Genomic DNA, 21972 nt, shown 5'->3' with positions numbered 1-21972 from the left:
AGAGACCTGGCAGCGGTGGGAACAGGCAAATGCCCCAGCAGAACAAAGCATGATGACAGCCAGCGATGAGGGCTCACGAAGTGCACAAGAGGACTATGAGCCCACACAAGCCTTGACGCTTGCAGCTGAGAAGATTCACAGATGCTCCAAACCAGCCACTGCTTCCCATCTTCCCCGTCCCGACACATTTGCTGCGGACTCCCCTCTGATGTCGAGAAATCCTGATGGAGGATGCTTTGGGTTTTTTTGCTGTCCAGTCAGCAACAAATGGGGACTCACCTGGGGACAACACCGACGACAATCCCAGAAGACCAACCGAACATCTCACCACAGGGTTGAGCATTTGCTAGCACAGAGACAACGCTCACCCAAAAGGGCCGCGCGTGCCCTGATGCCGCTTCCCTGTGTGGTGCCATCGCCTCTGCGAGTCGACAAGGATGCTGCCACTCAAAAGGATAATACTGCGCTTTAATGTTTTAGAGACAACGGACTTCTGCGTGGTACAACGGCAGGCTGTATCTACTATACATATATACACACTCACTGGGTGTAGTTAAAGCTCATGTATTTGACCAATACTAATGTTCCCCCCAAAAATGCACCAAATCTTACAACAGCAAAAAAGTGAACAAAATCCAAGGCCACAAGTAGAGAGAGGTATGTTTTAAGGACTACAGGTCACAGAAATAAAAACTGGTGGTGGTGCAATATGAACTTTATCCTGAATAAAGATAAGAGGTTAAAATGCAACCTTTTCATTACCTCAGAAGACAGCACTTTACAAAGAATTAACAGTTCCAAATGACTAAAGCAAGCGGACAGAAACAAACATTAGTGGGTGCCTCTTTGGTCCTCAAATTCTCCTTCCAACTTTTGAGCTAAAAAGAGAAAAAGTTTTACTCTGAACTTCAGACAAGGATGATTTAAGGCTTTTTAGCTGGATATTTGAAACACATACTGAACTCAAAAGTGGCAATATCTGCTCTCAATCATTTAAGGAAAACAAAAGCCAGAGAGTTAGTATATTTTATAAATGTGCAACACCGCAGCTTGGTCCAGAACAGCTTGTTTGTGCTAGCAGAGAAATACTTTCACAGCACCTAGCAATACAGAATCAAGGATACAGGATATTAAAAAGGATTTTTTTTTCCTAATAATACTGTGAAGGTCTTCAAGGTAAAGTTAGTGTAATGAAATACATGAGGTTATTGACAAAAAGAAGGGTGGGTAGTTACAGTAATAAATAAAGATGGGGATTTTTTTTAAAGCCTTTCTTATTTATACTCTTTAAAGTTCTTTAGGCTCAATGGAAATTCAGCCTGGCATAAATTTTGCTTTGTTTCCAGCACAGGTTGAAAAGAGGAGCCTGAATGTGCAAGAGTTAGTAAGATCTAGCTTGCCTTTTAGGTTAGAATACAGAACATCTTGGATCCATATTCAGCAAAGCAGATATGACTACAGGAACAGGGCATTGCGGCCATCTGACACGCTGGTTGACATATTATTTTTTAAGTTTTGCCTCCTGTACTTAGTTTGAGAAGGGTGGTTTTCATTTGTGCATCATATTTTCCCAATTAAGAGTGTTACAAAACTCATTAAAATTGTAATAAGTTATAAGAAGTTCAGCCAAGTCCAGTGGACTGAAGCTTTTTGTACCAACTCTGCCACATACAGAGGTTGCCACATACACACAAAAATGTGGTTTAATTCATTTTGATGGCCCTGGAAATGCTTTTCTCAATTGTTCTTATGAAATAAGTTGTTATTTCAGGTTACTTTGCCCTGGAATGACCTGACAACAGGCAGGAGAGCTACAACGTACTGTGTTCAAGATTTCAGCGCCCACCTTTGGTCCAATGTTTGAGAGAAGCAAATCTTGAAATGTTTTAAGAGAAATCATTGTTTTCAGAATACTGGACTAGTTTTAGCTACTCAGTCTAACAAACCCATGGAAATCTGAGAAGGAAAACTCAACATATAAAAATCATTAAAAACCTCTTTGGATAGCTTAGGTTTTTGCAGACAGACTATTTTTTTTTCCTGTTAAAGTTTGTTTAAAAAATAGCCAGAAATTGAGAGCTAAAATGGTCAGATATTCTGAGGCACAGAGAAGAAGGTGCATAAAACCCTTTAAATTGAGATAAGGCTGTGCCCCAAATCATTTAGCAATTAATTCCCTGCATGTTAAGAGGCTAGGAAAAACACATTTTTAATTCTCAAACTGAAAAAAAAAAAGGATTAATACTAGCAAAAATATAAAAAACCACCAGAGGTAACATCTCGAAGAGGTATAACATACATATTCAGATATCGAAACAGCCACCAAAGGATTTGTAATAAAACACAATCAGAGATAATTCAGGACCATGTTTTTCCGGCAGTGGTACAGTATTTGCAGCATGTAAGCAGTCCTACAAGGATCCTCAGCCTTTCAGTTGTTTCCTATGCTGCACTGTATTTATTCTACCAAACAGAACTATTTCATAAATATCCATTTCACTCTCAAACCCCATTTTTCTCCTAATGGCAGTATATTTTGTGTTCCAGATGAAAAAGCATTTTCAAAACCCTATTCACAGCTGTGTAATTTGGTGACATCAGCAACGTTAGAAATCCAGGACAAGCCTACCTCATCGTTACATTTTTCACTTGCCATCAAAAGTCTTTCACTGCGCAAAGACTATGACAACAATTCACAACGATTTAGTTTAAAAGTGAGATGTAGAAACAGATAAGAACAGACAGCGACACTGGACAGAACAACTTCCAGAGTGCATTTAGAGAATGGCACAGTTTCAGCTCCTGATGAGAGTCAAGAATTCTTCACGGGTCTTTGGATCTTCCCGGAATACCCCCAACATTGTGCTGGTTACTGTTTTACTGTTCATTTTCTGTACCCCACGCATTACCATACACATATGCCTAGAAGAAATGAGAGCGAGAGTCAATAAGCCAGGCAGACTCTGTAAAGAGATAAGTAATCCTGCAAAAAGAGAAACACGTGTTTCTTACACGGTTAAGCTAAATTCCGTGGAAGTAATGAAACCTCCATATTCAGAATGAACATCTACCTATAGTACCTCAGCTTTCCTCTAGAGAAAAGACAGTCAAATTCTCAAAAGAGTCAAAAACTCTTGATCACTTCCCTCTCTCCTCAGACCAGAAGAAAATTCCACTCTTCCAAGATGTGCTCTGATCCCAGGGATTGCCTGTTGCTAGACTTGAGCTCTGCTCCCTTTGAGGAAGCAGAGGGCACACCGAGGCAGAGCGTGGATTCGGCTCAGTGCTGCCAGTTACCACATCTCTGCAGCAGATGAGGAGGCCCCCATTCGAAAGGGCTCCGACGCACCAGCCCTTTTCGCTTAACCAGGCAAGGATCACGCCTGCCTGCACGGACCCTGCCTCATAAGCAGGCAGGGGACACAGCGAAAGCAGCCGAAGAAGAGCCAAGAGGCAACACGCAACAGTTCTGCAGCACACAGCTGGTGTCGCGCACACGGCCACCGCGCACAGCCCGAACGCTGCCACAGAACCACCCCGGGTTACTTACGTTGCTTCAATAACCACTCCAACTCCAGCAGGCTGTAAGGCTTCTGTGATGGCTATTGCAATTTGTTTGGTAAGGCGCTCCTGGACTGAAAGGACAACGGAGAGTTCAGAATCAGCGTTAGACCTGACTAGCATAAAGGCACCGTCAGCATCTGCATACTACACCCAGGAGAGAGGATAGCGTCAAGTTACTGCATGCTCCCTGCCAAGGGGACCTGATCCCCCCTAGCTCTGCTCTTCCTGCCTAAGTCGTCTGAGGAGTAGTGGTGCCAGATCCTACCTTGTATTTCGGTTTATTGGAGCAGGCCTTTTATTCTTGTTTATCTGGGGAATCATTTTGCATTTCACAAGTTTGCAGGAATCTGCAGTACCATGATTTGTTATAACAGATCTTGTGTGTCCCCTTACGCAGTTAGATTTTTCACTGTTCACTTTAAGACTTGTGTTGCCATGAACAGGCCAAATTTAAGTACAGGACAATGAAACCAGGCTGATCCTAACCCAAATAGTCAGCTCCAAAAGCAGTTGTTCTTCCTTCAAGGGTGGTTTTCTAGAGCCAAAACTCAGAAGGAGAAAGTGGTACATCACAAGGGGTCCACGCAGAGGGGAAGGGGGGAGATGGCAACAACAGAGCAGGGAGGCAAAACATCCAGCCCCTCCGCACTGCCTCAGATACAAAACACCTGTGTCAAGAAAAGTGTTTTTCTTAACACTCTAGCTTATAGGTGGACTGCATCTACCCAGTTACCAGTACCCTGAGCTGGCTAGTGGAAGGCTGCACACACTAGGAAGAAAACCAGCTATTTACCTTGTAATCTTCTACTGTATATTTCCACGATCCTAAAGAGAGAGAAAAAAAAGAGGAAACACAATCTGTTATAGTTATTCCTATCTGACCGTTGTCTAATCTTCACAGTTAAGTCTGCACTGCCAAGCAAGACCACTGCACTGATCTGTGCCCTTTCGGGAAATCCAAGCGACATCATTCTGCTGCTCGGCTTCTGGCAGGCGCTGCTTGCTTGAGGACCTCCCTTAGCCCACCACAATTTTTAGCGACCTACCCCCACCCCAAACACTGCCAGGGCAACCCTGTCACTTCTCCTTAGGGCTGCTTTTGTTTGACTGTTATATTTGAAGCACTTGCACCAACACCCACCTGGAACATACATTTACAAGGGAATCCATGCCCAAACACTTCCTGAAAGCTAATCCTGGAACTGAAGTTGGACTACCTCCTCCTGCCTCAATGTAAACTGAACACTGTTTTAAGGACAGTTCAGATATTTGGATTTCCAGAGGGATACTGAACTTGAGCAAGAGATGTTTTGGATTCTTGCATTTAACCACAAACTTTAAGAACAGTGAGAATTTATTATTATTATTATTTTTTTTATTTAAAACGGATACTCTCCCCCAATGTATCACACCATCGCTCACATTTCACTGCAAGGATCACCTTAGTGCTGCTCTCTAACATGACTTAGAATTTAACGCATTTGTGGGACAATGCAAGTGATATCATGATCATTTATCGTCACAGTACTATAATCTACATATTTAAGAGAAAAGTCTTATGACCCCCTGGGTTAGAGTGTTTTTTCCTGCAGATCTCAAAAGCTTAATTACATGTCAAGTGGCCAGGTAAAGAAGCTGCTATAGAAAGAAAGCTTCAGTACCCATCTGGCCAGACCAGACAAGAAACAGACACACGCCGGCAGCCTGAGGCATCGGTTACAAAAAACATTCAGACAATGAGACTTGCCTGCTGTTTTGGAGAGAGAATTATATGCAGAAACCCCCTTCCAGAAATGAAATGGTTGTGTTATAGCTATTCTAAACAAAGCAAGATAATATTTAGGTTAAATATATAGATAGGAAAAAGTTGATGCTGGTAGATATAGGGCTTCTCATATGCAAAAAGGGTTATTTGCATCAGCATTTCAAGCCTGAGCTTAAAATCCAAAGAAAGATGTTTGTTTACTGAATACAGGTCATCCACAACCACGGAAACTCACCCCATTAGACTAATCCTATTAGGAAAGATTATACCTACAGCACCAATAGCCTCACAAATCTTTGTCCGAACACCGGTCGCATTATACAGAACAAGGAAGGGAAGTACGATTTGGCCCACGAAGCTCTTTTCACGGTAAGCACTCGAAAGCAAGTGAGGACTGAGAACATTTTGTTATACAAGAATCTAATCTTTTCATTATTACAGTATATGAGAGTTTCACCCTAACTTGAAAAGGAGGCAAGATTCAAGCTTTAAAGCACAGTAGAGGAAGCCTTGCACGTTTCCAAGCATGTTTCTATACTGAGAGAAGAAACAGTAGGGAAATTATAGGCTTTTAGCACCATGTTGCCACTTGCATTAAGAATCATTCAAGACAATTTTGAGCCCCTTTTCACCTCTGCAATTCAGAGATAATTGAAGATCAGAGCAAACACAAATCGATTGATGCATATTTCAAATGTGATCTTTAATTCTGAATTCATGCTCTTCAGAAACAAAACCAAGTGCTAAGGACACTACCTCTTCCGGAAGAATATAGGTCCAGACACAGTAAACAAATATGAAAGTTCAGTGTTGAACTGCTTGTTTCAACCTTTTAATCAGAGCCCGCCGTGATTAAAGTGTCCACTACTAGACCAGAGTCCACTACTATAACCACTCCTGAAAGACGGTCTCCCTGTAACGTGAGGTTGCATCAACAGCAGCTTGACCTCCAAGGGCCTTTCTACTTCCAAATCAAATTCATCATTGTGCAAACTGAGCACAGAACAGAGCTGAGTGAATTTAAAGCACTTTAGCATCATATCCTACACATTTCTTACCCACTAAGAAAACCCAGCAGGCGTGCAGATTTACAAGGCTAATTCTCATTAGTGTTACTGGAACTACAAGAAGATTAGCAGATGCATCAAGGAAAGTAGTATAAGCAAATGCTATGTGGTCTTTCTGAGCTGCAGCCAGTTTCCTCAGATTTGTTTGTCAGAAGAGAACCTTCCACTCCGGTATCCCATAATCCGCTTATTTAAGGGATCTACCATCCCCTTCCCCCCTAGAAGGGGGGTGTCACTTTATAACAGATTCAGTGCAGCAACTGATCCAAGGGCACTTGCCAGAGGAAAAAGCTATTTTACATAACAACTGAGTTTCTCAAGTGTATCATAATTACTTTGTTTCTTAGACTGAGCCTTATCTACAAAATCTGCCCTGAAGTTCTCTCAGCAGGTCTCAAGTGAAAGAAAAACGTCAAATTTATCTGAAGAGTCAGCTAAGAGATATGAAAGCTCTAGACTCCATTCAAATCCAGAGATACTGTGTTCATTTACAATTTGGAAGTGCTGGGGTTTTGTTCTTACGGGTCAATATACATGCAAGAAGTAAACAGCTAGAGAATCCCACTGGTTTCGGTTGCCTTCTTTAGAAAGAGCAAGTTTCCCTGCTTGTTCATGCTCCTGTGCTCCCTGCGGACACCAATGAACATGCAAAAGCATTACAGCCCTACTACAGTCGACTGTGATGTGAATGAACAGAGCTCTAAGACTTATCTGTCCTCCCCACAAAAACCGTAAATGCTGAGGATTGGTCTAAATCCAAATTGAGGACGCAAAGCGTGCTGAGCTTTAGAAGACGACCAGATTAGAGAGATTAGCACAGTGAGAACAGCTTGGAATCCTTTGTACAAATTAGCATCACTTTCACTACATTAACACTTACCTAGCAAGCTTGCTGAGCCCGAGTACTTGTTTGTTAGGAAGATAGCCAATATGTACCTAGACAGAGGAGAACAACCGTTAACAGAATCAAAACGCTCGCTTCCAAATGCTTGTGAAACTCATGCATAGAGAATGAGATGTGCATTCACCCCAGAACTAATTCTGGAACAATCCAGAAGTGGGATTCATACAATTCCAGCATGTGGGAAGGACATGCCACCATGCAAGCCTGAAAGATTATGGAGCTAACAAAGACCGTGAATGCCTGGAGAGGTCAGTGTCCTGGTGAAGAATACCTAAGTTTTCTGAGGGGGAGAAATATCACAACTTTTCAAGAGCCAAGGCTTATGTTCCAAGTCTCAGGAATGCTTTAAAGTATTACATTTGGGTACAAAAAGCAGTCCTTATTACTCAGCACAGCACCACTCATCTAAAATAAACATGCTTTTCTTTCAGCGCCTAAAATGGGTTTAGGAAGAGGGAAAGAGAGATTACACTTTCTATTTCCAGTGAAAGTTCTGATGGCAAGAAGTACTTAACCACCAAAACCAGGCTGCACTTAAGGATTTTTTTTTTTTTTAAGGCCAACTCATGTGCTACTGGTAGTGTCAAAGATTACTGTATGATTAAGTCAACTTCCATCCTACTTGCATGCAGATTTACTGAACATTAATACTGGACTATACTGAAATAAATTCTTGCATAGACAAATGTTTGGATGGGGAGGGAGGGGGAAAAAGGCATTTATTTTCTTGTGTTAGAAAGCAACATAGGCTACTGAATTCAAGTGGGTTTACAGTTGTAGCAGATTGTAAACCAGCATTTATGTCACTGTACCAGAGACTTGAAAAATTAGCCAAGATACAGTAGGGGAGTATCAGTGATGGCTTCTCTCTTAGGGCTTTGCCTAGAGGCCCCGTCTCAGCACCCTGTATTGCTGTACCTGCAACAGAGGTACCACAGTGCACCTAATTACCTGGCTAACTTGCTCATTCCTATCACTTCTGTTGGGTAATCAACCCACTGACACCTGAAAGACATGAAACATTTCAGATCAAGTAAGAGACATAACTTAGAAATAAGCGTTGAATCCTGTCCCCCACATGAGTATCTTTGTGAATTTTTATTTTTAAGATAGAGCTGCAAATACAAGACCTATCGATCAGTATTTGCTGCCTGTTTGATGTACCCAACAGGAGAATGGTTAGTCTGAGAATATTTAGAGGCATACCAAGTCATTTAGCAGACCATTATACGAGCAGGACCGATTCGGTGTTTGCGAGGAGATTTCTCCAAACCACACAGGCTAACAGCTAGATGTAAAAAGAATGCACATATTGCCACAGAAGTAATGAAAAGAATATACACAGTATGTGTAACCAAGAAAAATAGGCAAAATAGAAAGCTTGCATAGAAAAAGAAGTTACTTTGTTTTCTAGTACAAAATACTAACAGCAAGGAAAGAAAGGAGACAAAACTGAGGTGATCCTACTAGTTAAATAAGCGGTTTCTCTTCAAGTACTTTGTTTTGGGGAGACAGTATGCTTGGAACATACGTGGCACTGATCAGATTTAACAGAAGACAAACCCTTGCACTTGCCAGCCTATGAGTACTTTATGGTAAAACAGATGGATTAAAATAAGCTCCATCCTTCTGTGCTAATGTGGGAGTGAAGAGGCTGAGATTTGCAAAAGTGACTTCTAACTCCAAACGCTTCATCAGGTTTACAGTGCCTAACTTAAGAACTACTTTTTAAGGTTGTTGACACTACAATTTCAACACCATCTGATATACAAGCCCCCTTCACGGGAATCCCAACCCGAGCGGCCTCCTGCTAGTGATTTTTGAGTACAGCCCTTCTGACTGCGCTTGCTTATTTAGGACAGTGTTGCTAATCAGAAGGTTGTTCCATTTGCAGGGGCTCCCGAGACAAATGCGCACTAGATAGCTCGGAGCCAGCAGTGTAATCCCTGACGGAGCAGAGCCAGTGTGCAGGGCGAGCTGCTTTAATATCAAGATGTCTGCCCCCAAGGCTTGCTGCTGCTTCACGAAGAAGAGCTTTGATACAAAATGTCAGAAACCATTAGATTATTTAGACTAGGAAGGGTTGAGCATTATGTTTTACGGGCTTAAATCCAAACAAAATTGCTTTAAGAAGGTCCTCCTCATTTGTATTCTAAGGATTAACTTCTGAAATCATAGCCATAAGTGGTAAATGTAGCTGCTTTTTTTAAAGCTGTAACTAAAGTCTTTTGCATGTACTTTAGGTCTTCTATCCTGTATCCCAGTATTTATTTTGTGAGGAAAAGTTACCTTTCCAACAAACGGAACGAGGTGATGCTCACACAACGAGAACATGTCTATGTCCTTCACAATTACCATCTCATCGTGATCTTCATCAAAGATGGCATCATTCAGAACATCTGAAATTAAACACTTATATTAAAAAAGTTATACGCACAAGCACGGAAAGTTCTTCCAGCCACTAACTGAGAAAGCTACACGTGTCATGAGCTATCTCAAAACTCCAGATTTTAGGGTTAAGACAGGGGAGAGAAGCATGGATTAACAATGCAACCATGCTTTGGTTGGCATAAGATCACACCATCGGCACAATGCTATGTCAGACTCCCTATGGGCTAGGCCGAGAGACAGTCTATGGCGCTTTATTAAAATGGTATTAGCTTGTGCCAGGTTTGAAAAAGCCTGGCCTTTGCAGAATTACAGGCATCTTAAGATTAATTGAAACTACAGCTGATAAAGCCAGTGCTGAAGAGGAGAACACATCTAGAAGTAGGCTTCCGTGTGCCTCCACATACCACAAGCAAAGCTCAGCCCGAGTTTAGAGAAAAGCTGAGCCATCACAGTTGTTTCTTCACACATTTGAACACCTGCATCACTATCTTCCAAGGAAGTTTTGCGCCCAAATAGCATACTCTCTCCAGTTTCATCCTGAAACACACCAGCCAGCACCTGCACACACAAATGTCTAGAAGGGGCAGATCTGCGGCCACAGATCAGGGAGAAACGTGCTGCATCCTGTACTGCAAGCAGGCATGCAGATGCACACTCCAGTCTAGCTCTATGTTTCAGAGTTAACGAAGAATATGAAAAAAACCCATAGAGACAGAGGAAGGAAGAGACAGCTCTTCTAGCAGTAAAAGGGCTTGGGGCTTTGTTAGTCTCAAAGGTCAGCAAACAAATCCTCCCTCAGTTTTCCAGATTTAGCAGTCCCCTGACAAGTCCCCAAGCATTCCTTACACAGGTTACAGCAGATCAGCGTTGTCTCCAGAAAGGATGCAGGAAGCGGGACCATGTTTGGAGAGGTTAAAAGTAGAACAGCCGCCCCAAGGTAAGAGACAGAGCTTTTCTGAAGAAGAGAGAATCGGCACTAGCTGCATAGAAGAGCTGTTTAGCAAAAAACCCTGCAAACAAATAACTTGAGGCCACACTGACTACTTGGAATTGCTTCCAAGAACTGCCAGTGTCACACATAGCAAGGCCAGAAGAGAAACCAAGGGGCTCAGGGACTGCCCAGCTCCATCCAAAGTGGAGCTTGGCACCTCCAGTGGTGATTACAGAAATCTAATAGCTGTGTCTGCTCTATTTGCCTTTATGCCTTCCCCTGACGCGCACGTACACCTAATGGCTACCATCTGTTGCCGATAACGTATCATCATCATGGAGCATTTTAATTTCCTGCTTGCTATCAGCACTACACAGGTAACCCTGGAAACTGAGCGCACGATATTCTGCCTGCGACTCGCATTCCTTCCCGAGAAGTGCTGACAACCTGGAACACAGTGAGGCTGAACCCCAGAACGTTTTCGATCTGGGCAGAGGGCAGAGAATAGAGGGCGTGAAAGAAGCCAGGGAACAACTTTATGCAGGCACAAGATTTTTTGTTCTTCATCAAATGTTAGAGTCTAGTTTACACTGAGCACTGCAGGAGAGGCATGGTATCTTTTTGCATATATGGGAAGCACCATGAACTTGTATTACGATGAGTTCAGCCAGGAATAGCCAGAACCTGAAGCACAGCAGAATCCGCAGATAGGGAAAAGGAGCGAGAGCAGCGATCCAGTTCCTCCCTCCCTCCCGCAGCACTCTGCAAACCTGCCATTTCCACAGCAGAAAGGCAAACAGCGTTTTTATGAAACCTGCCGCTATGCACAGCATTATTAACACAAAATCCAAACAGATCCAAGAAGCATCTCCAGAGTGACTGCTGATGTTATTAGACCACCAGCTTGGCTCAGACCAGCATTGCTGGGAGCGTATCAGGGGCCGATGTTAGATATGGATTTACGTCAGCACACGCACGGAGCAGACTGTTCAGAACAGTCGAGAAGGGCCACGTTCCCATTAAAAGTCATAGTAATGCGCGACGCAGCGTAAGGCCCAGTCCAGCTCAACAGAAGGAGCTTCAACCCAGAGAAGTTGTCAAACACACACACTTTTTAAATATATATGATGGATCCTTACAGACTTCATCTAAGGAATCTGTTGCTGTGCTGAAGAACTGTGTTGTATTATGGAGAGAGCTGTTAAAGCTGCGAAAAAAAGGTTAAGTGACCTATGAAGCGTCACATAGGCCACTTCAGGGACAAAATACATCCCTCCCATGGCTAAAGCACTGGAACAGGAACACAAAGGTCACCCTTCTTGCATAACTCCCCTCCTTAGGCTACAACCCAGAGTCATAGCAGTTTGTGTAACGCACAGGGAGTTTTGGAGGCATGCAATAGCAATAGCTATTCCTTGAGAAGGAGGGCCAGAATCCGTAAAGAAAGAAACAAGCTTACCGTTAGCCTTTCCACTAATCCCTTCACAACTGAAGGGGTTGATGATACAGGGGAACAAAGGCAAAACAGAAGCTGGGACAGGAGGCAGGACTCCCTGCCTGAACAGCTACGGTGCTAGAATAGAGCCCCAGTCCCCCATACACTGCTGGAGTCCTTCCTGCACATGTTTTACAAGTCTGTTCCCCTGAAAATGAGCATAGTCCAAAGTCTGCGTCTGTCCACACACCTCCCCCTTGAAATCTGAGTCTTCTGTTGACAACGAAAGAGCACTGGGCAAAAGTAGCTGCAATGAGATGCTGTGCTATGTCCCACCACAGCACTGCTCTTCAGTAATCACCCTGGATAGACTTTTTTGGCAAAGACCCTTGTGCAGAGAGGCAATAGCGTTTTATACAACTTTGCCTGCCTTTTATTTTTTGTAGTCGTTCAATTTGTAATAGCATCAACTATGAACAGGGTCCCAATAGCTTGCAGCACATGTTCCAGAGAGATTAAGAGAGCTGAAAGAACAGAAAAGGAAACAGGGCCTCAGATCAGCCAGGCCAGAAGCAAAGCTGGGGACAAATTCATATCTCTTACCTTGTTCTTATGTTCCATCTACTAGGCCACACTGCTTACTTCACTAGCTTGATTACTTTCCTCTGAATTTCCTCATTTGGAGGCCCCAAAATGTTTGCTTCAACTCCAGGCTAGCTTTTCCACCACTGAGGGCAGGATATAAAAGCAGTCTTCCTCCCCAGGCCTTCCCCAATTCACGCAGGGCAAGTGTGACATTTTTATACTGGTTACATCTTTCAGCTCTAAAATACTTACCTGCCTGTCTAATCTGACTGCACCTTTTCCATCCTTCCCTCCTGGGACAACAGATTCTTCACAGCAAAAACGTAGAAGTCCACAGGACTTTCAGAAGAAGGGAGGGCCAGAAGTAAATTCGCCTAGTTTGGTTTCCTAACAAAGCAAGACACCTACAGATCATAAGATGCGCTCCTCCTCAACAGGCTACTTAAGCAAAAAAAAAAAACCTTCCTCTCCAGCGAAGTGACCCTTTTATTCCCTCCGAGTACCATCTACGTAATCCTCCGCGTCAGTAAGAGGATATGACTTGCGTCTGTTTTGTGAGCAAGACGAAAGGCATGTTCTTAACTAGTCCCTTGGCCTCTCAGAGCAATACCTGCCCTCACTCCGAGAGATTTTACTAGTCATGACTGCAATACAGCTGTGCTCAAGTGCTGTCACAAAACCCTAACTATAAGCCAAAGGAGACTGCAAATACTGTATGTGCTCTCCACCATCTCAGAAAACCTAAGGGAATTTACTAAAGCCCTTAAGCCTGAACACATTACGTTAATGAAAAGCTAAGATTTGGATAAAAATACATGGCTTGGAGGAAGGCAACAACAAGAACAAGCATTAGATGTACAGTTGGGGCAATCCCTAGATTATTCCAGCTGATTTTTTCTTTGGCCCAGAGTTCAGGTCCTGTTGTAGAGACTTCAGAGGGTTGATAAAAACTAAACAGTGACCTCTCTTGCAAGGTAACTCCTGTTTTTTTTCTCCTCTTTATCTTCAAAGAAAAAGTTGATAAAAGAAAAAAAAAATCAAAATTGGATGAAGACATAGAACAAGAGAGACCTTTCGGGATTTTGCGTCAGAGCTAAGCAAGAAGACCTGTTGCTATAGAAACTATTTGCATGGCTTTAAGTGACACAGGAAAGCAAAAGCACCTCTGGCAAGCAAAGATAAAATGCCCACCCAGCAGCTGCCTCACTAGGCGAAGGGAATGAAGCATCGCAGCACCCTGCAGAGCAGCGCTGCATCAGCTTCACAGGCCTTCGGATGCCCGATTCCCTGGCTGCTTTTGACTATGCCTGCGAAACACAAGACCAAAACGTTTGTAGATTGTTCTCACTCTGGCTCAAGTTGCTTTACTAAAGCTTTAAGTTGCCCCGCTGCTTGATGATCGCTTAGTCTGCACTGCTTCTCGCTAAGCAAAACACCAGCGTAGCTGTAGAGCTCAGACCTCTCCAGGTTTCCAGTAGAAGTACACTTGCTGTAGAGCAGCTTCAGGAGTCAAAGGCCCCTGAGCACCAGAAGGGCTGATGCACATTGCCCTGAGGATCGCACCAGCATCTGAATTTTGCTAGTTAAGTAGGCAGGAGAGTAATGAATCTTCTCCCAGTCCAGCATCAGCAGGCACAGTAGAGGAATCAAGCTGAGGATTGCTCAGTGTCAAGAGGATGGAGGCAGCCTGAGTTGCTCTGCTGCTCCTTGAGCTGACCCACCCCCGTGGAGGTGTAAAGCACAAGGTTTTCCTTAACCCATCACATGGCTCCAGGCTGTCCTCGTTACAGCCTCTGTGTTCTCCGATAACCCACAAATCCCCCAAACAGCAGCAGGCAGAGACCCTCTTAGGAAGGGGTTCAGACTTTGTCACAGACATGCTGAGGGGGAGCAAGAAGCTGCACAACCCCAAGACCCAGTCTGAGCAAACTGAAGCACAGCCTGAGGCTGGGTTCTGCTCTGCCAGGAGCAAAAACTGACTCACAAAAATCAGTTGCAGGGGATCTTGGGCATCTAGGAACAGGTAATGATTTGGAAGATGCTCCTGAACAGCAATGTGCTATAGCCAGAGACCAAAACTAACCATTCATTACAGTAGAATGAGATGATATATGTTGGCAGGTACCTTTGACTGCCTTTCCTGGGTAAAAATTCCTTTTAAGATCAAGAAAATCTGAACACAAACATAATCCACATACAGCAGGAGGCCTGGAGCTTCTAAAAGCTAATCATATGCTGGGAAACCAATGGACACCAGAGTCAAATTAAATCATGTGGAAGGAAATTGCTATAAAACTTTCAGGTGCTGCTGGGCAAGTAGTCAGATAGAGTCAAAACTGAGATTTATTCATGTGTTACACTATAGAACAATTGTAGTTAAGCAAAACATTCCAGACAAGCAACACAAGAAAATTACTACAGCCTTTAAGTATTAAAAGACATTTTCTTTGTGGAATTTATTATGCATACAGAGTAGAGAATCATACTACAGTAACACTCATCTATATAAGAGTGTAAACTGCTGCAGAAAGTTAATGACTTCCGGTAGCTAAGAGCAGAAATGTTCTGGTTAGGCCAACTTCACAGCAGAATTGCTATTTGCTTCAAGCAGTCTTGAAGGGCTCCAGAAAGAGAAGCAGCCTAACTTGTAACATTACTGTTTAAATAGGCAATAGAATTCAAAAGCTGCAGAGGATTAAACAGGCATTAGTACTATGTAGCTTCCTTGTTGTAACATACCTAACAGGAAGGAAAACAAGCCTCAGAAAGGAGAATTTACAAGTTTGTGAAATATTTGTGAGATATTAGTCATCACTGCCATGCCAGACGACTGGAAATGAAGTTCAACTTCAGACAGGAACATTTGCTTCCAAAGAAAAGCCGAACTCCTCAGTTACTAGAAACAGAACTGAACCAAATGTGTAGTTTAAGGCATATTTTGTAGAAAACAGACAGGAAAAGCAATATTATTCAATTAATTCTGAGCAAAATTTGTATGAGTTCATTTTCTAGGAAGGTAAGTATTTTCCATGCTGCAGTGAGAAATTCAAGAAATCAGAAATTACAGACTATTGTCTATAATAGTTATTGCATAAAAGATCAGTTATTACAGACTCCCAGATGAAGCCAAGATTAGGTTTGAAAGTGATCCTATGCCGATACATTTATTTATGAGGGAAAGCAGGGTTATGGAGACACTCATTAAAATGTATCAAGGTCTCAATAACTGTTTCATAATGGCTCATGCCATAGAAGGTGCTGAAAGCCCCCCATCCGCACACCACTCAACCTGAAAGAAAAGGTAAAGTTGAAACAACGCTTTGGAAAAGCAACATAAAAAGACAGAATCTTTAGTAGGCAAGATCCTAGAGCGGATGGAGGTTAAAAGATTTAATAGATTCCTGACAAAACAGGAAACAAGCTTAGTTAACAGAGTATTACTTAAGTATCAGTGGGAGGGGGGGAAACACTGGAAAGTCCTAGCACCCTAGTTCCCAGCAGAAATAAGTTTCACTTCATTAAGTGCCTGCTTCAGCATAGGCTGCTTCACACATTTGGGAACAAGGGTTGAGGGGGGAAAAAAAACAAACCTTACTGTGAACAAATCTGTCTCTCCCACCTTTTCGGTGCATCAGAAACAAGGCATGGCCATACCACCAATAACACTGAAATTTAAATTAGTAGTAGTTTAGACTGTCTTGTGTATGAGAAGAGAACAAGCAGCATTGTTTCCAGTAACAGGAAAGAATGGAATAACTCACCGGCTCTTAGCAAAGGGCAGTGTTGCTGAGCAAACAGCCTTGCTTGTTTAAGGCACTGCCTGCCTATTTTTACACTGTGATGCTTAGCATCTCTCCTCCATAGCAAACTGGGTAGGCTTTGAAAACTTATGAGCTTACTCCATTGCTGTCATCTGTCAAAATACCAAATCCACAGAGACAAGAAGGTGAAAACAGAAGTACGAAGCTCATTATTTATTCACCCTTCTCCATAGGAAAGTACATAAACTAATGAGAGAAGAAATGCAAGATGCACACAATTCAGATGTTAGTCTACTAGTATTGGACATAACTAGGTATTATTTGCTTTAAAATAAAATATGCACAGTAAAGTCACTTAGTAGCTGGCTTCAAGGGAAATCAAATGTACATGCAGCCTTTCAAACCATGAAGGTTGAGAAAGCAAAGTTCTCTTCAGTATTTCTGATTTTCATTTCCCTATTAAACATGCTGAAAGGGCAGCTGAATCTGCCAGCATAATTGAATGCTAATGTACTGACCAGAGAAGTCTGGCAGTTTTTATTCATTACCAACATCACTTACCAGCAACTACACCATTTAATGAAGATGCAGTTTTGTTTAAAGTGTTTATGTATGTTGAAGACAAGTTAGCTTCCTACTGCAGTTGTAGGGTGCTTACTGAGCCCTGTGTCTGATGTTTCCTACAGTACTGCACAATCAGAACCAGCTCCTTTACTTGTGCCTTTTGAAGCTAGCATCATTGACATTTGCCACTTCTGGAACTCACCATTTAGTTCTGTTTAGCAAGATTGACTTTGAAGTTTTCAGCTTTAGTTACAATTTAGTACTGCCTGCAATCTTGTATTTCCATGTATTTGCTCATTTACTGCATTTGCACACACTTGTCCCTTGCAAAGTTTATAGAGTTTCTCAGACACCATCTCTGAGTGGCACTAAGCCTTTATTAAAGGAGGGACAGATCTCAAGGTTTAGTCTTTGTGTGGCAGACAATTCCTGAATACACTACACAGAATTAAAGGCAACCAGCCACTAACAGTCAAGCTTACCTCTTTTTACCAAGAGTAGAGGTTACTATTCTGTTCCATAGATTTTTCTCCCAGGAGCATGAAGCTGATAAATCTGACCCTCACCTAAGAGGGAAAAAAAAGGCAGGACAGAAGCACTGCACAAAGCTGAGAAGACAGACTTTTGGTATCCTGCCTGCTCTGCCACCCTTGCCAAGCCATGAAGTTCAAGATGTTTCTGTTGTAAAAGCCATTAGTCTACATGCATGCCCAAGGGTGAGCAGGCAGCATTTTAAAGTCTGCTCCCTAAAGGGGCTTTATTTCAGATCACTGGAAGCATTTTTCCTCCTCCGATGAAAGTCTAATTTCTAGTACTACAGAATTGAGATCAATACATTTGAATACATTCTGTCAAAGAAAGAGCAAGTGGTTGAAGACTTTAGTAAATCCAGGATTATAATGGGAAATAAAGACAATCTAGGAAGAGAGAGTATCAGGAGCCAGATTTAGACATCTAGTAAGCAAACTTCTAATAACACTGAAATACACTATCCTGACTAGATGTAGAATACAGCTAGCAGAGAAGAGGCAGAGCAGGAACACTTACTCTGCACTATCAAAAACAAGCTATGAAATGTATACAGTGGAGACTGGAAACAGCAGAATCGTCTTTGCTACTCATGGAAATTTGAATGGGAAAAAGAATCAGAACTTAGATATGATCTTCCCCACAATTAAGGTATGGAAACTATGAAAGATACATGTATGATCAGGTGTCACAGAAGCAAAAATACACCTTGGAAGGGAGAGCAGTTATCCAGCATATTTAAGCATGCCCCCGATATATTAGCATTCTCAGATACACCCTAACCAAACAGATTAAGAAAAAAGTTTGTTCTTAGGGTGAATTATCAGGCAAGGTTTGGGGAAAAAAATACCCATTTGCTGACTCTATGCAAACCATGTTTTGGATCAGCAGCTTCAGAAAGTGCTACAGGGTGAAATGGGACTCCACTCACACCACTTTGCTTCCTTTCCATCACCAACACAGAAGGCAGATCACTGCAAGGCAGGCAAGGCCATCATCTCTCACCATACCCAAAAGCTTCCAACCACCTGACTGCACTCAAGAGCACTCAGTCACAAGAGCTAAAATCCACCAGAAGGGCTAACTTCTAAGAGCAGTGGGCAGCATTCAAGGCAATCAAGTAGCTTAGTTTTGTAACCAAGCACAAAACCTCTATGTTCTCACTTAGAGTGAGTGAGGTTTGAATCAAGTATTCTAAATGCTGCAGACCTACAGTGTACCTCCAACTTTACGCTCCAACCTTCACTAGATTTAATTTGGGAATATAATTTCTGCAAAGCTTTTTTGCTTTTTGCTTAGCAAATCAAAATGCCTCCAGAAGTAAGAGTTACTTTCCCTTGCTTATATAAAATAGATACCCCACCCAGACAAATGCAGAAGGCAGATTTTAAAGCCTGCAGCTATACTTAACATTCACTTTCTTGGGTTTGGCTTTGACACATCTCTGGCTGCACAGAGGCACAACAATATTTTCACATACCAGCAAGGGTTGTAAGCTCAGCTAGGACCAGCTGAGGTCAGGTGCCTGTTGCAACATCTTGCCTCTGATGCTGTGTTTATACAATCACAACACAAGAGCACGCACTTGAGAAATCTTCTGTAATTCCTGAAAGTCCCATCATTTCATATATAGCAGTTACCTTCCACCTAGCGAGAGGTATGACTTGAATTCATACCTCAGCCTTCCACAAATCACAGCCTTAACCCCTAATCTGGAAATGCCTGCATGTTTAAGCAACTGAATGAGGTGGAAAAATAAATCAGAGCATATAAAGAGGTGGGGGCATTTGTTCTTTTACAAGCCAGTTCCTGGTGCAGTTCACAGCCTGGCTATGCAGCTGGTCATACTGGCATAACCAAGCAAACAGCACACTAAGATGCAGCGGAGGCAAGGGGCCAGAGCTGCATTTCCACAGCCAGCATCGCTCCCAAAGACTTCATAGGTTTCACAATGCATTTAAGCATCTCCCAAGTGTAAGTTACCTCCACATCAGCTCTCACAGCCAGCTCCTCATCCACTAGTCATTTTGCTAGCTGCTAGGGATTTCTCCTTCAGTTACAGCTCTTTTCTCCTGTTTTGCTAACATGAATAGACTGGAAGCACAGCATTGTATTGGAAAAGAGAAGCAGCTGGAAAGTAGAAAAGGATTCCCCAGCTGACACAGGAACAGGTGTTAATGTCGCCATTTCATTTTGCCTTTGAAAAAAGCAGTCCAAGAGTACAGTCACTAGCAGCAACAATAACTTTACTCTTGGATATAATACAGCTCTCCCCATTGCAGATATTCAGAGGGGACTGTTCAGAACTACTCTGCTCCAGGAAATCAGGATCCCTGAGAATCCACATTGCACAGAAGGAAGAAGGCATTGAAAAGCCAAAGGGAATCAGCCTGGCTTAACTGGCTCCGCACACAAGACTGGCAGCAAGATAAGAAAGTCTCACAACAGGGAGCAACCTCATCCGAGTTCAGCATGAAAATTCATGCTCAGAGACTATCACTAAAAAAATCCTTCTGCTAGAGACTGGCAGGATGACTATGAAACCTCCCATGTTGTACAGCAACGAAGAGACAAGCACAACCCCAAATGCAACAGGGAAGTTATTCCCAGCAGATGAAGTATCATGCCGAGTCCCTGATGAAACCTCTTCTCAAACAATACATAGCAGGACTAAAATGAAGAGGTCCAAGGGGAACAAGGATGACCAATGCAGGCCAGAGACTACTTTCAATTGAGAACCCCCAAGCCTGATTTGGTCTGCAAGGCAAAACAAGGGTCAAGGGAGAAATGCTATCAAAAGCAAAGAAAAGCTAAGAAACATTGGCACATGAGTATAAACTGGCTGTGAGGAAGTTAATGCTGGAAGAGGCAATCAGGTTTTGGAAGGGGCAACAATTCTGAGAAGTGAGAAAAAGCAAACAAGACAGCTTACAAGTCATGCATGTTTATGAAAGACAGATGGGTTAGCAGGAAGCTGGACTTGAAGGTCCTTTCCAGTCCCCGATGCCAGCCACAAGCAGTTTGGCTTTTCCCATCCAGCTACAACACTGATGCAGTTCTGGGGCAGGCTCAGGACACCCGCTTCCCTGAGTACAGCTCTGGACATGCTCAGCCCATTTCTGATTTGCATTCAAAAGACTCCTTGCTGTCAGCATTGGTATCTCTCATCCACTGACAGGAACTTGCCTTTCCTCCTGACAAGGAGTGAAAGGGGGAATTCCCTGGTTTCCCAAGCCTGTATTACTTGTAAAGGGTGCAGTCCTTCGCAGAAAGGCTAGGAAGAGGAAAAAGTTTCACTTGAAGCGAAACCAAGTCTTCAAACAGGATTCACCCAGCACCGGAGCCAAGAGACAACTTCAGAGTTTCTGGTGATGAGAAGGAGACCAAAACCCACCAGCTTCCTCTCCTTGTACCCTCAGGGAGGGCCTGTAGCCACCAAGCCCTGAGAACCTTCACCTGGGGCAGCGATGTGAGCCCGGGGTAGCGCTCCGAACCCGCACTCGGAGACAGGGCCGGGATCTCCCTGACCTCCTCACCTCGCCCCTCAGGCTTCACTCCCAACATGGAAAACGCCTCACCTGGTAAAAGCATTACCAGAGCAGGACCCTTTCTGAGAATATTCGGAGAATCTACAATTGTTAATAGGAAAAAAAACCTCCTTATCCGCTTCTGGGCACACCTGCTGGCCAGAGGTGCGAGGAGCTCCCAACCGCAGAGTTGGGATGTTCGCACCACAAGAGGAGACAGAAACACCTGCTTTATGCACCCCAGCCAGCACCGCACGAGCTCAAAAGAAAACGTGAACTCCAGCAGCACGAAGTGGGAAAAAACCCTGGATTTGAGGGAGGGAGAAAGGAGAAAGGAGGAAGGAGGGGGACACCCCCCCCCCCCCCCGCCGCGGCCCCTACCCGAGATGGTCTCCTGGTAGCCCTTGGTGAAGAACTGCATGGCGGTGGCGGCCCGCCACGGCGTCTTGAGCAGCCCCTGCCGCTCGGGGTCCTCGCCCAGCGAGCGCAGGATGGTGGTGTAGGCGGCCGCCAGGCTGGGCAGGCTCAGCTCGTTGTCCTCCTCGCTGCGGGGCCGCTCGCCCCGCCACCCGCCCACGCCCACGCCGCCGCCGGGGACGCGCGGCTTCTCCGCGCCCGCCGAGGAGGGCGGCAGCGGCGGCCGCTCCTCCCGCGCGTAACCGTTACAGCCCCGCGCCGCCTCCATGGGGCCCGGCCGGGCGCCGCCGCCGCCTCAGCGCGCCGCGGCTCGACCCGCCGCCGCCTCAGCCTCAGGTCGCCTCGGCCCGCGCGCCGCCGCCGCCGCCCGCTTTATACCGCCCGCGCCGCTGCCATTGGACGCCGCCGCCCTACGTCACCCGCCACCGCCCGGCTGCGGCGCGGCGCGTGTCATGAGCCGGCCGGCCTCAGCCGTGGGGACATGGCCCGGCCGCCCCAGCGGCTACAGCTGCTCCTGCTGCTCGCGGGCGTGG

The 21972-nt window shown here is 44.1% G+C and overlaps 1 protein-coding gene across 1 annotated transcript; it reads right to left on the bottom strand.

The window, feature by feature from the left end:
* Window positions 1-454: 454 nt before the first annotated feature.
* GCH1 (GTP cyclohydrolase 1) lies at window positions 455-21707 on the bottom strand. Its single transcript, XM_067295148.1, has 6 exons — window positions 21404-21707; window positions 9590-9699; window positions 7277-7332; window positions 4358-4389; window positions 3551-3635; window positions 455-2922 (listed from the first exon to the last, which is right to left on the bottom strand). Exons 1-6 carry the CDS (start codon window positions 21705-21707, stop codon window positions 2796-2798), a joined length of 714 nt encoding a protein of 237 aa, XP_067151249.1. The 3' UTR covers window positions 455-2795.
* Between the last annotated feature and the right edge of the window lie 265 nt (window positions 21708-21972).

Source organism: Apteryx mantelli, chromosome 4 (assembly GCF_036417845.1).
Source record: "Apteryx mantelli isolate bAptMan1 chromosome 4, bAptMan1.hap1, whole genome shotgun sequence".
NCBI lineage: Eukaryota > Metazoa > Chordata > Aves > Apterygiformes > Apterygidae > Apteryx > Apteryx mantelli.
Note: the sequence above shows the minus strand (reverse complement) of the source record. Positions and strands in the feature narration are given on the sequence as shown.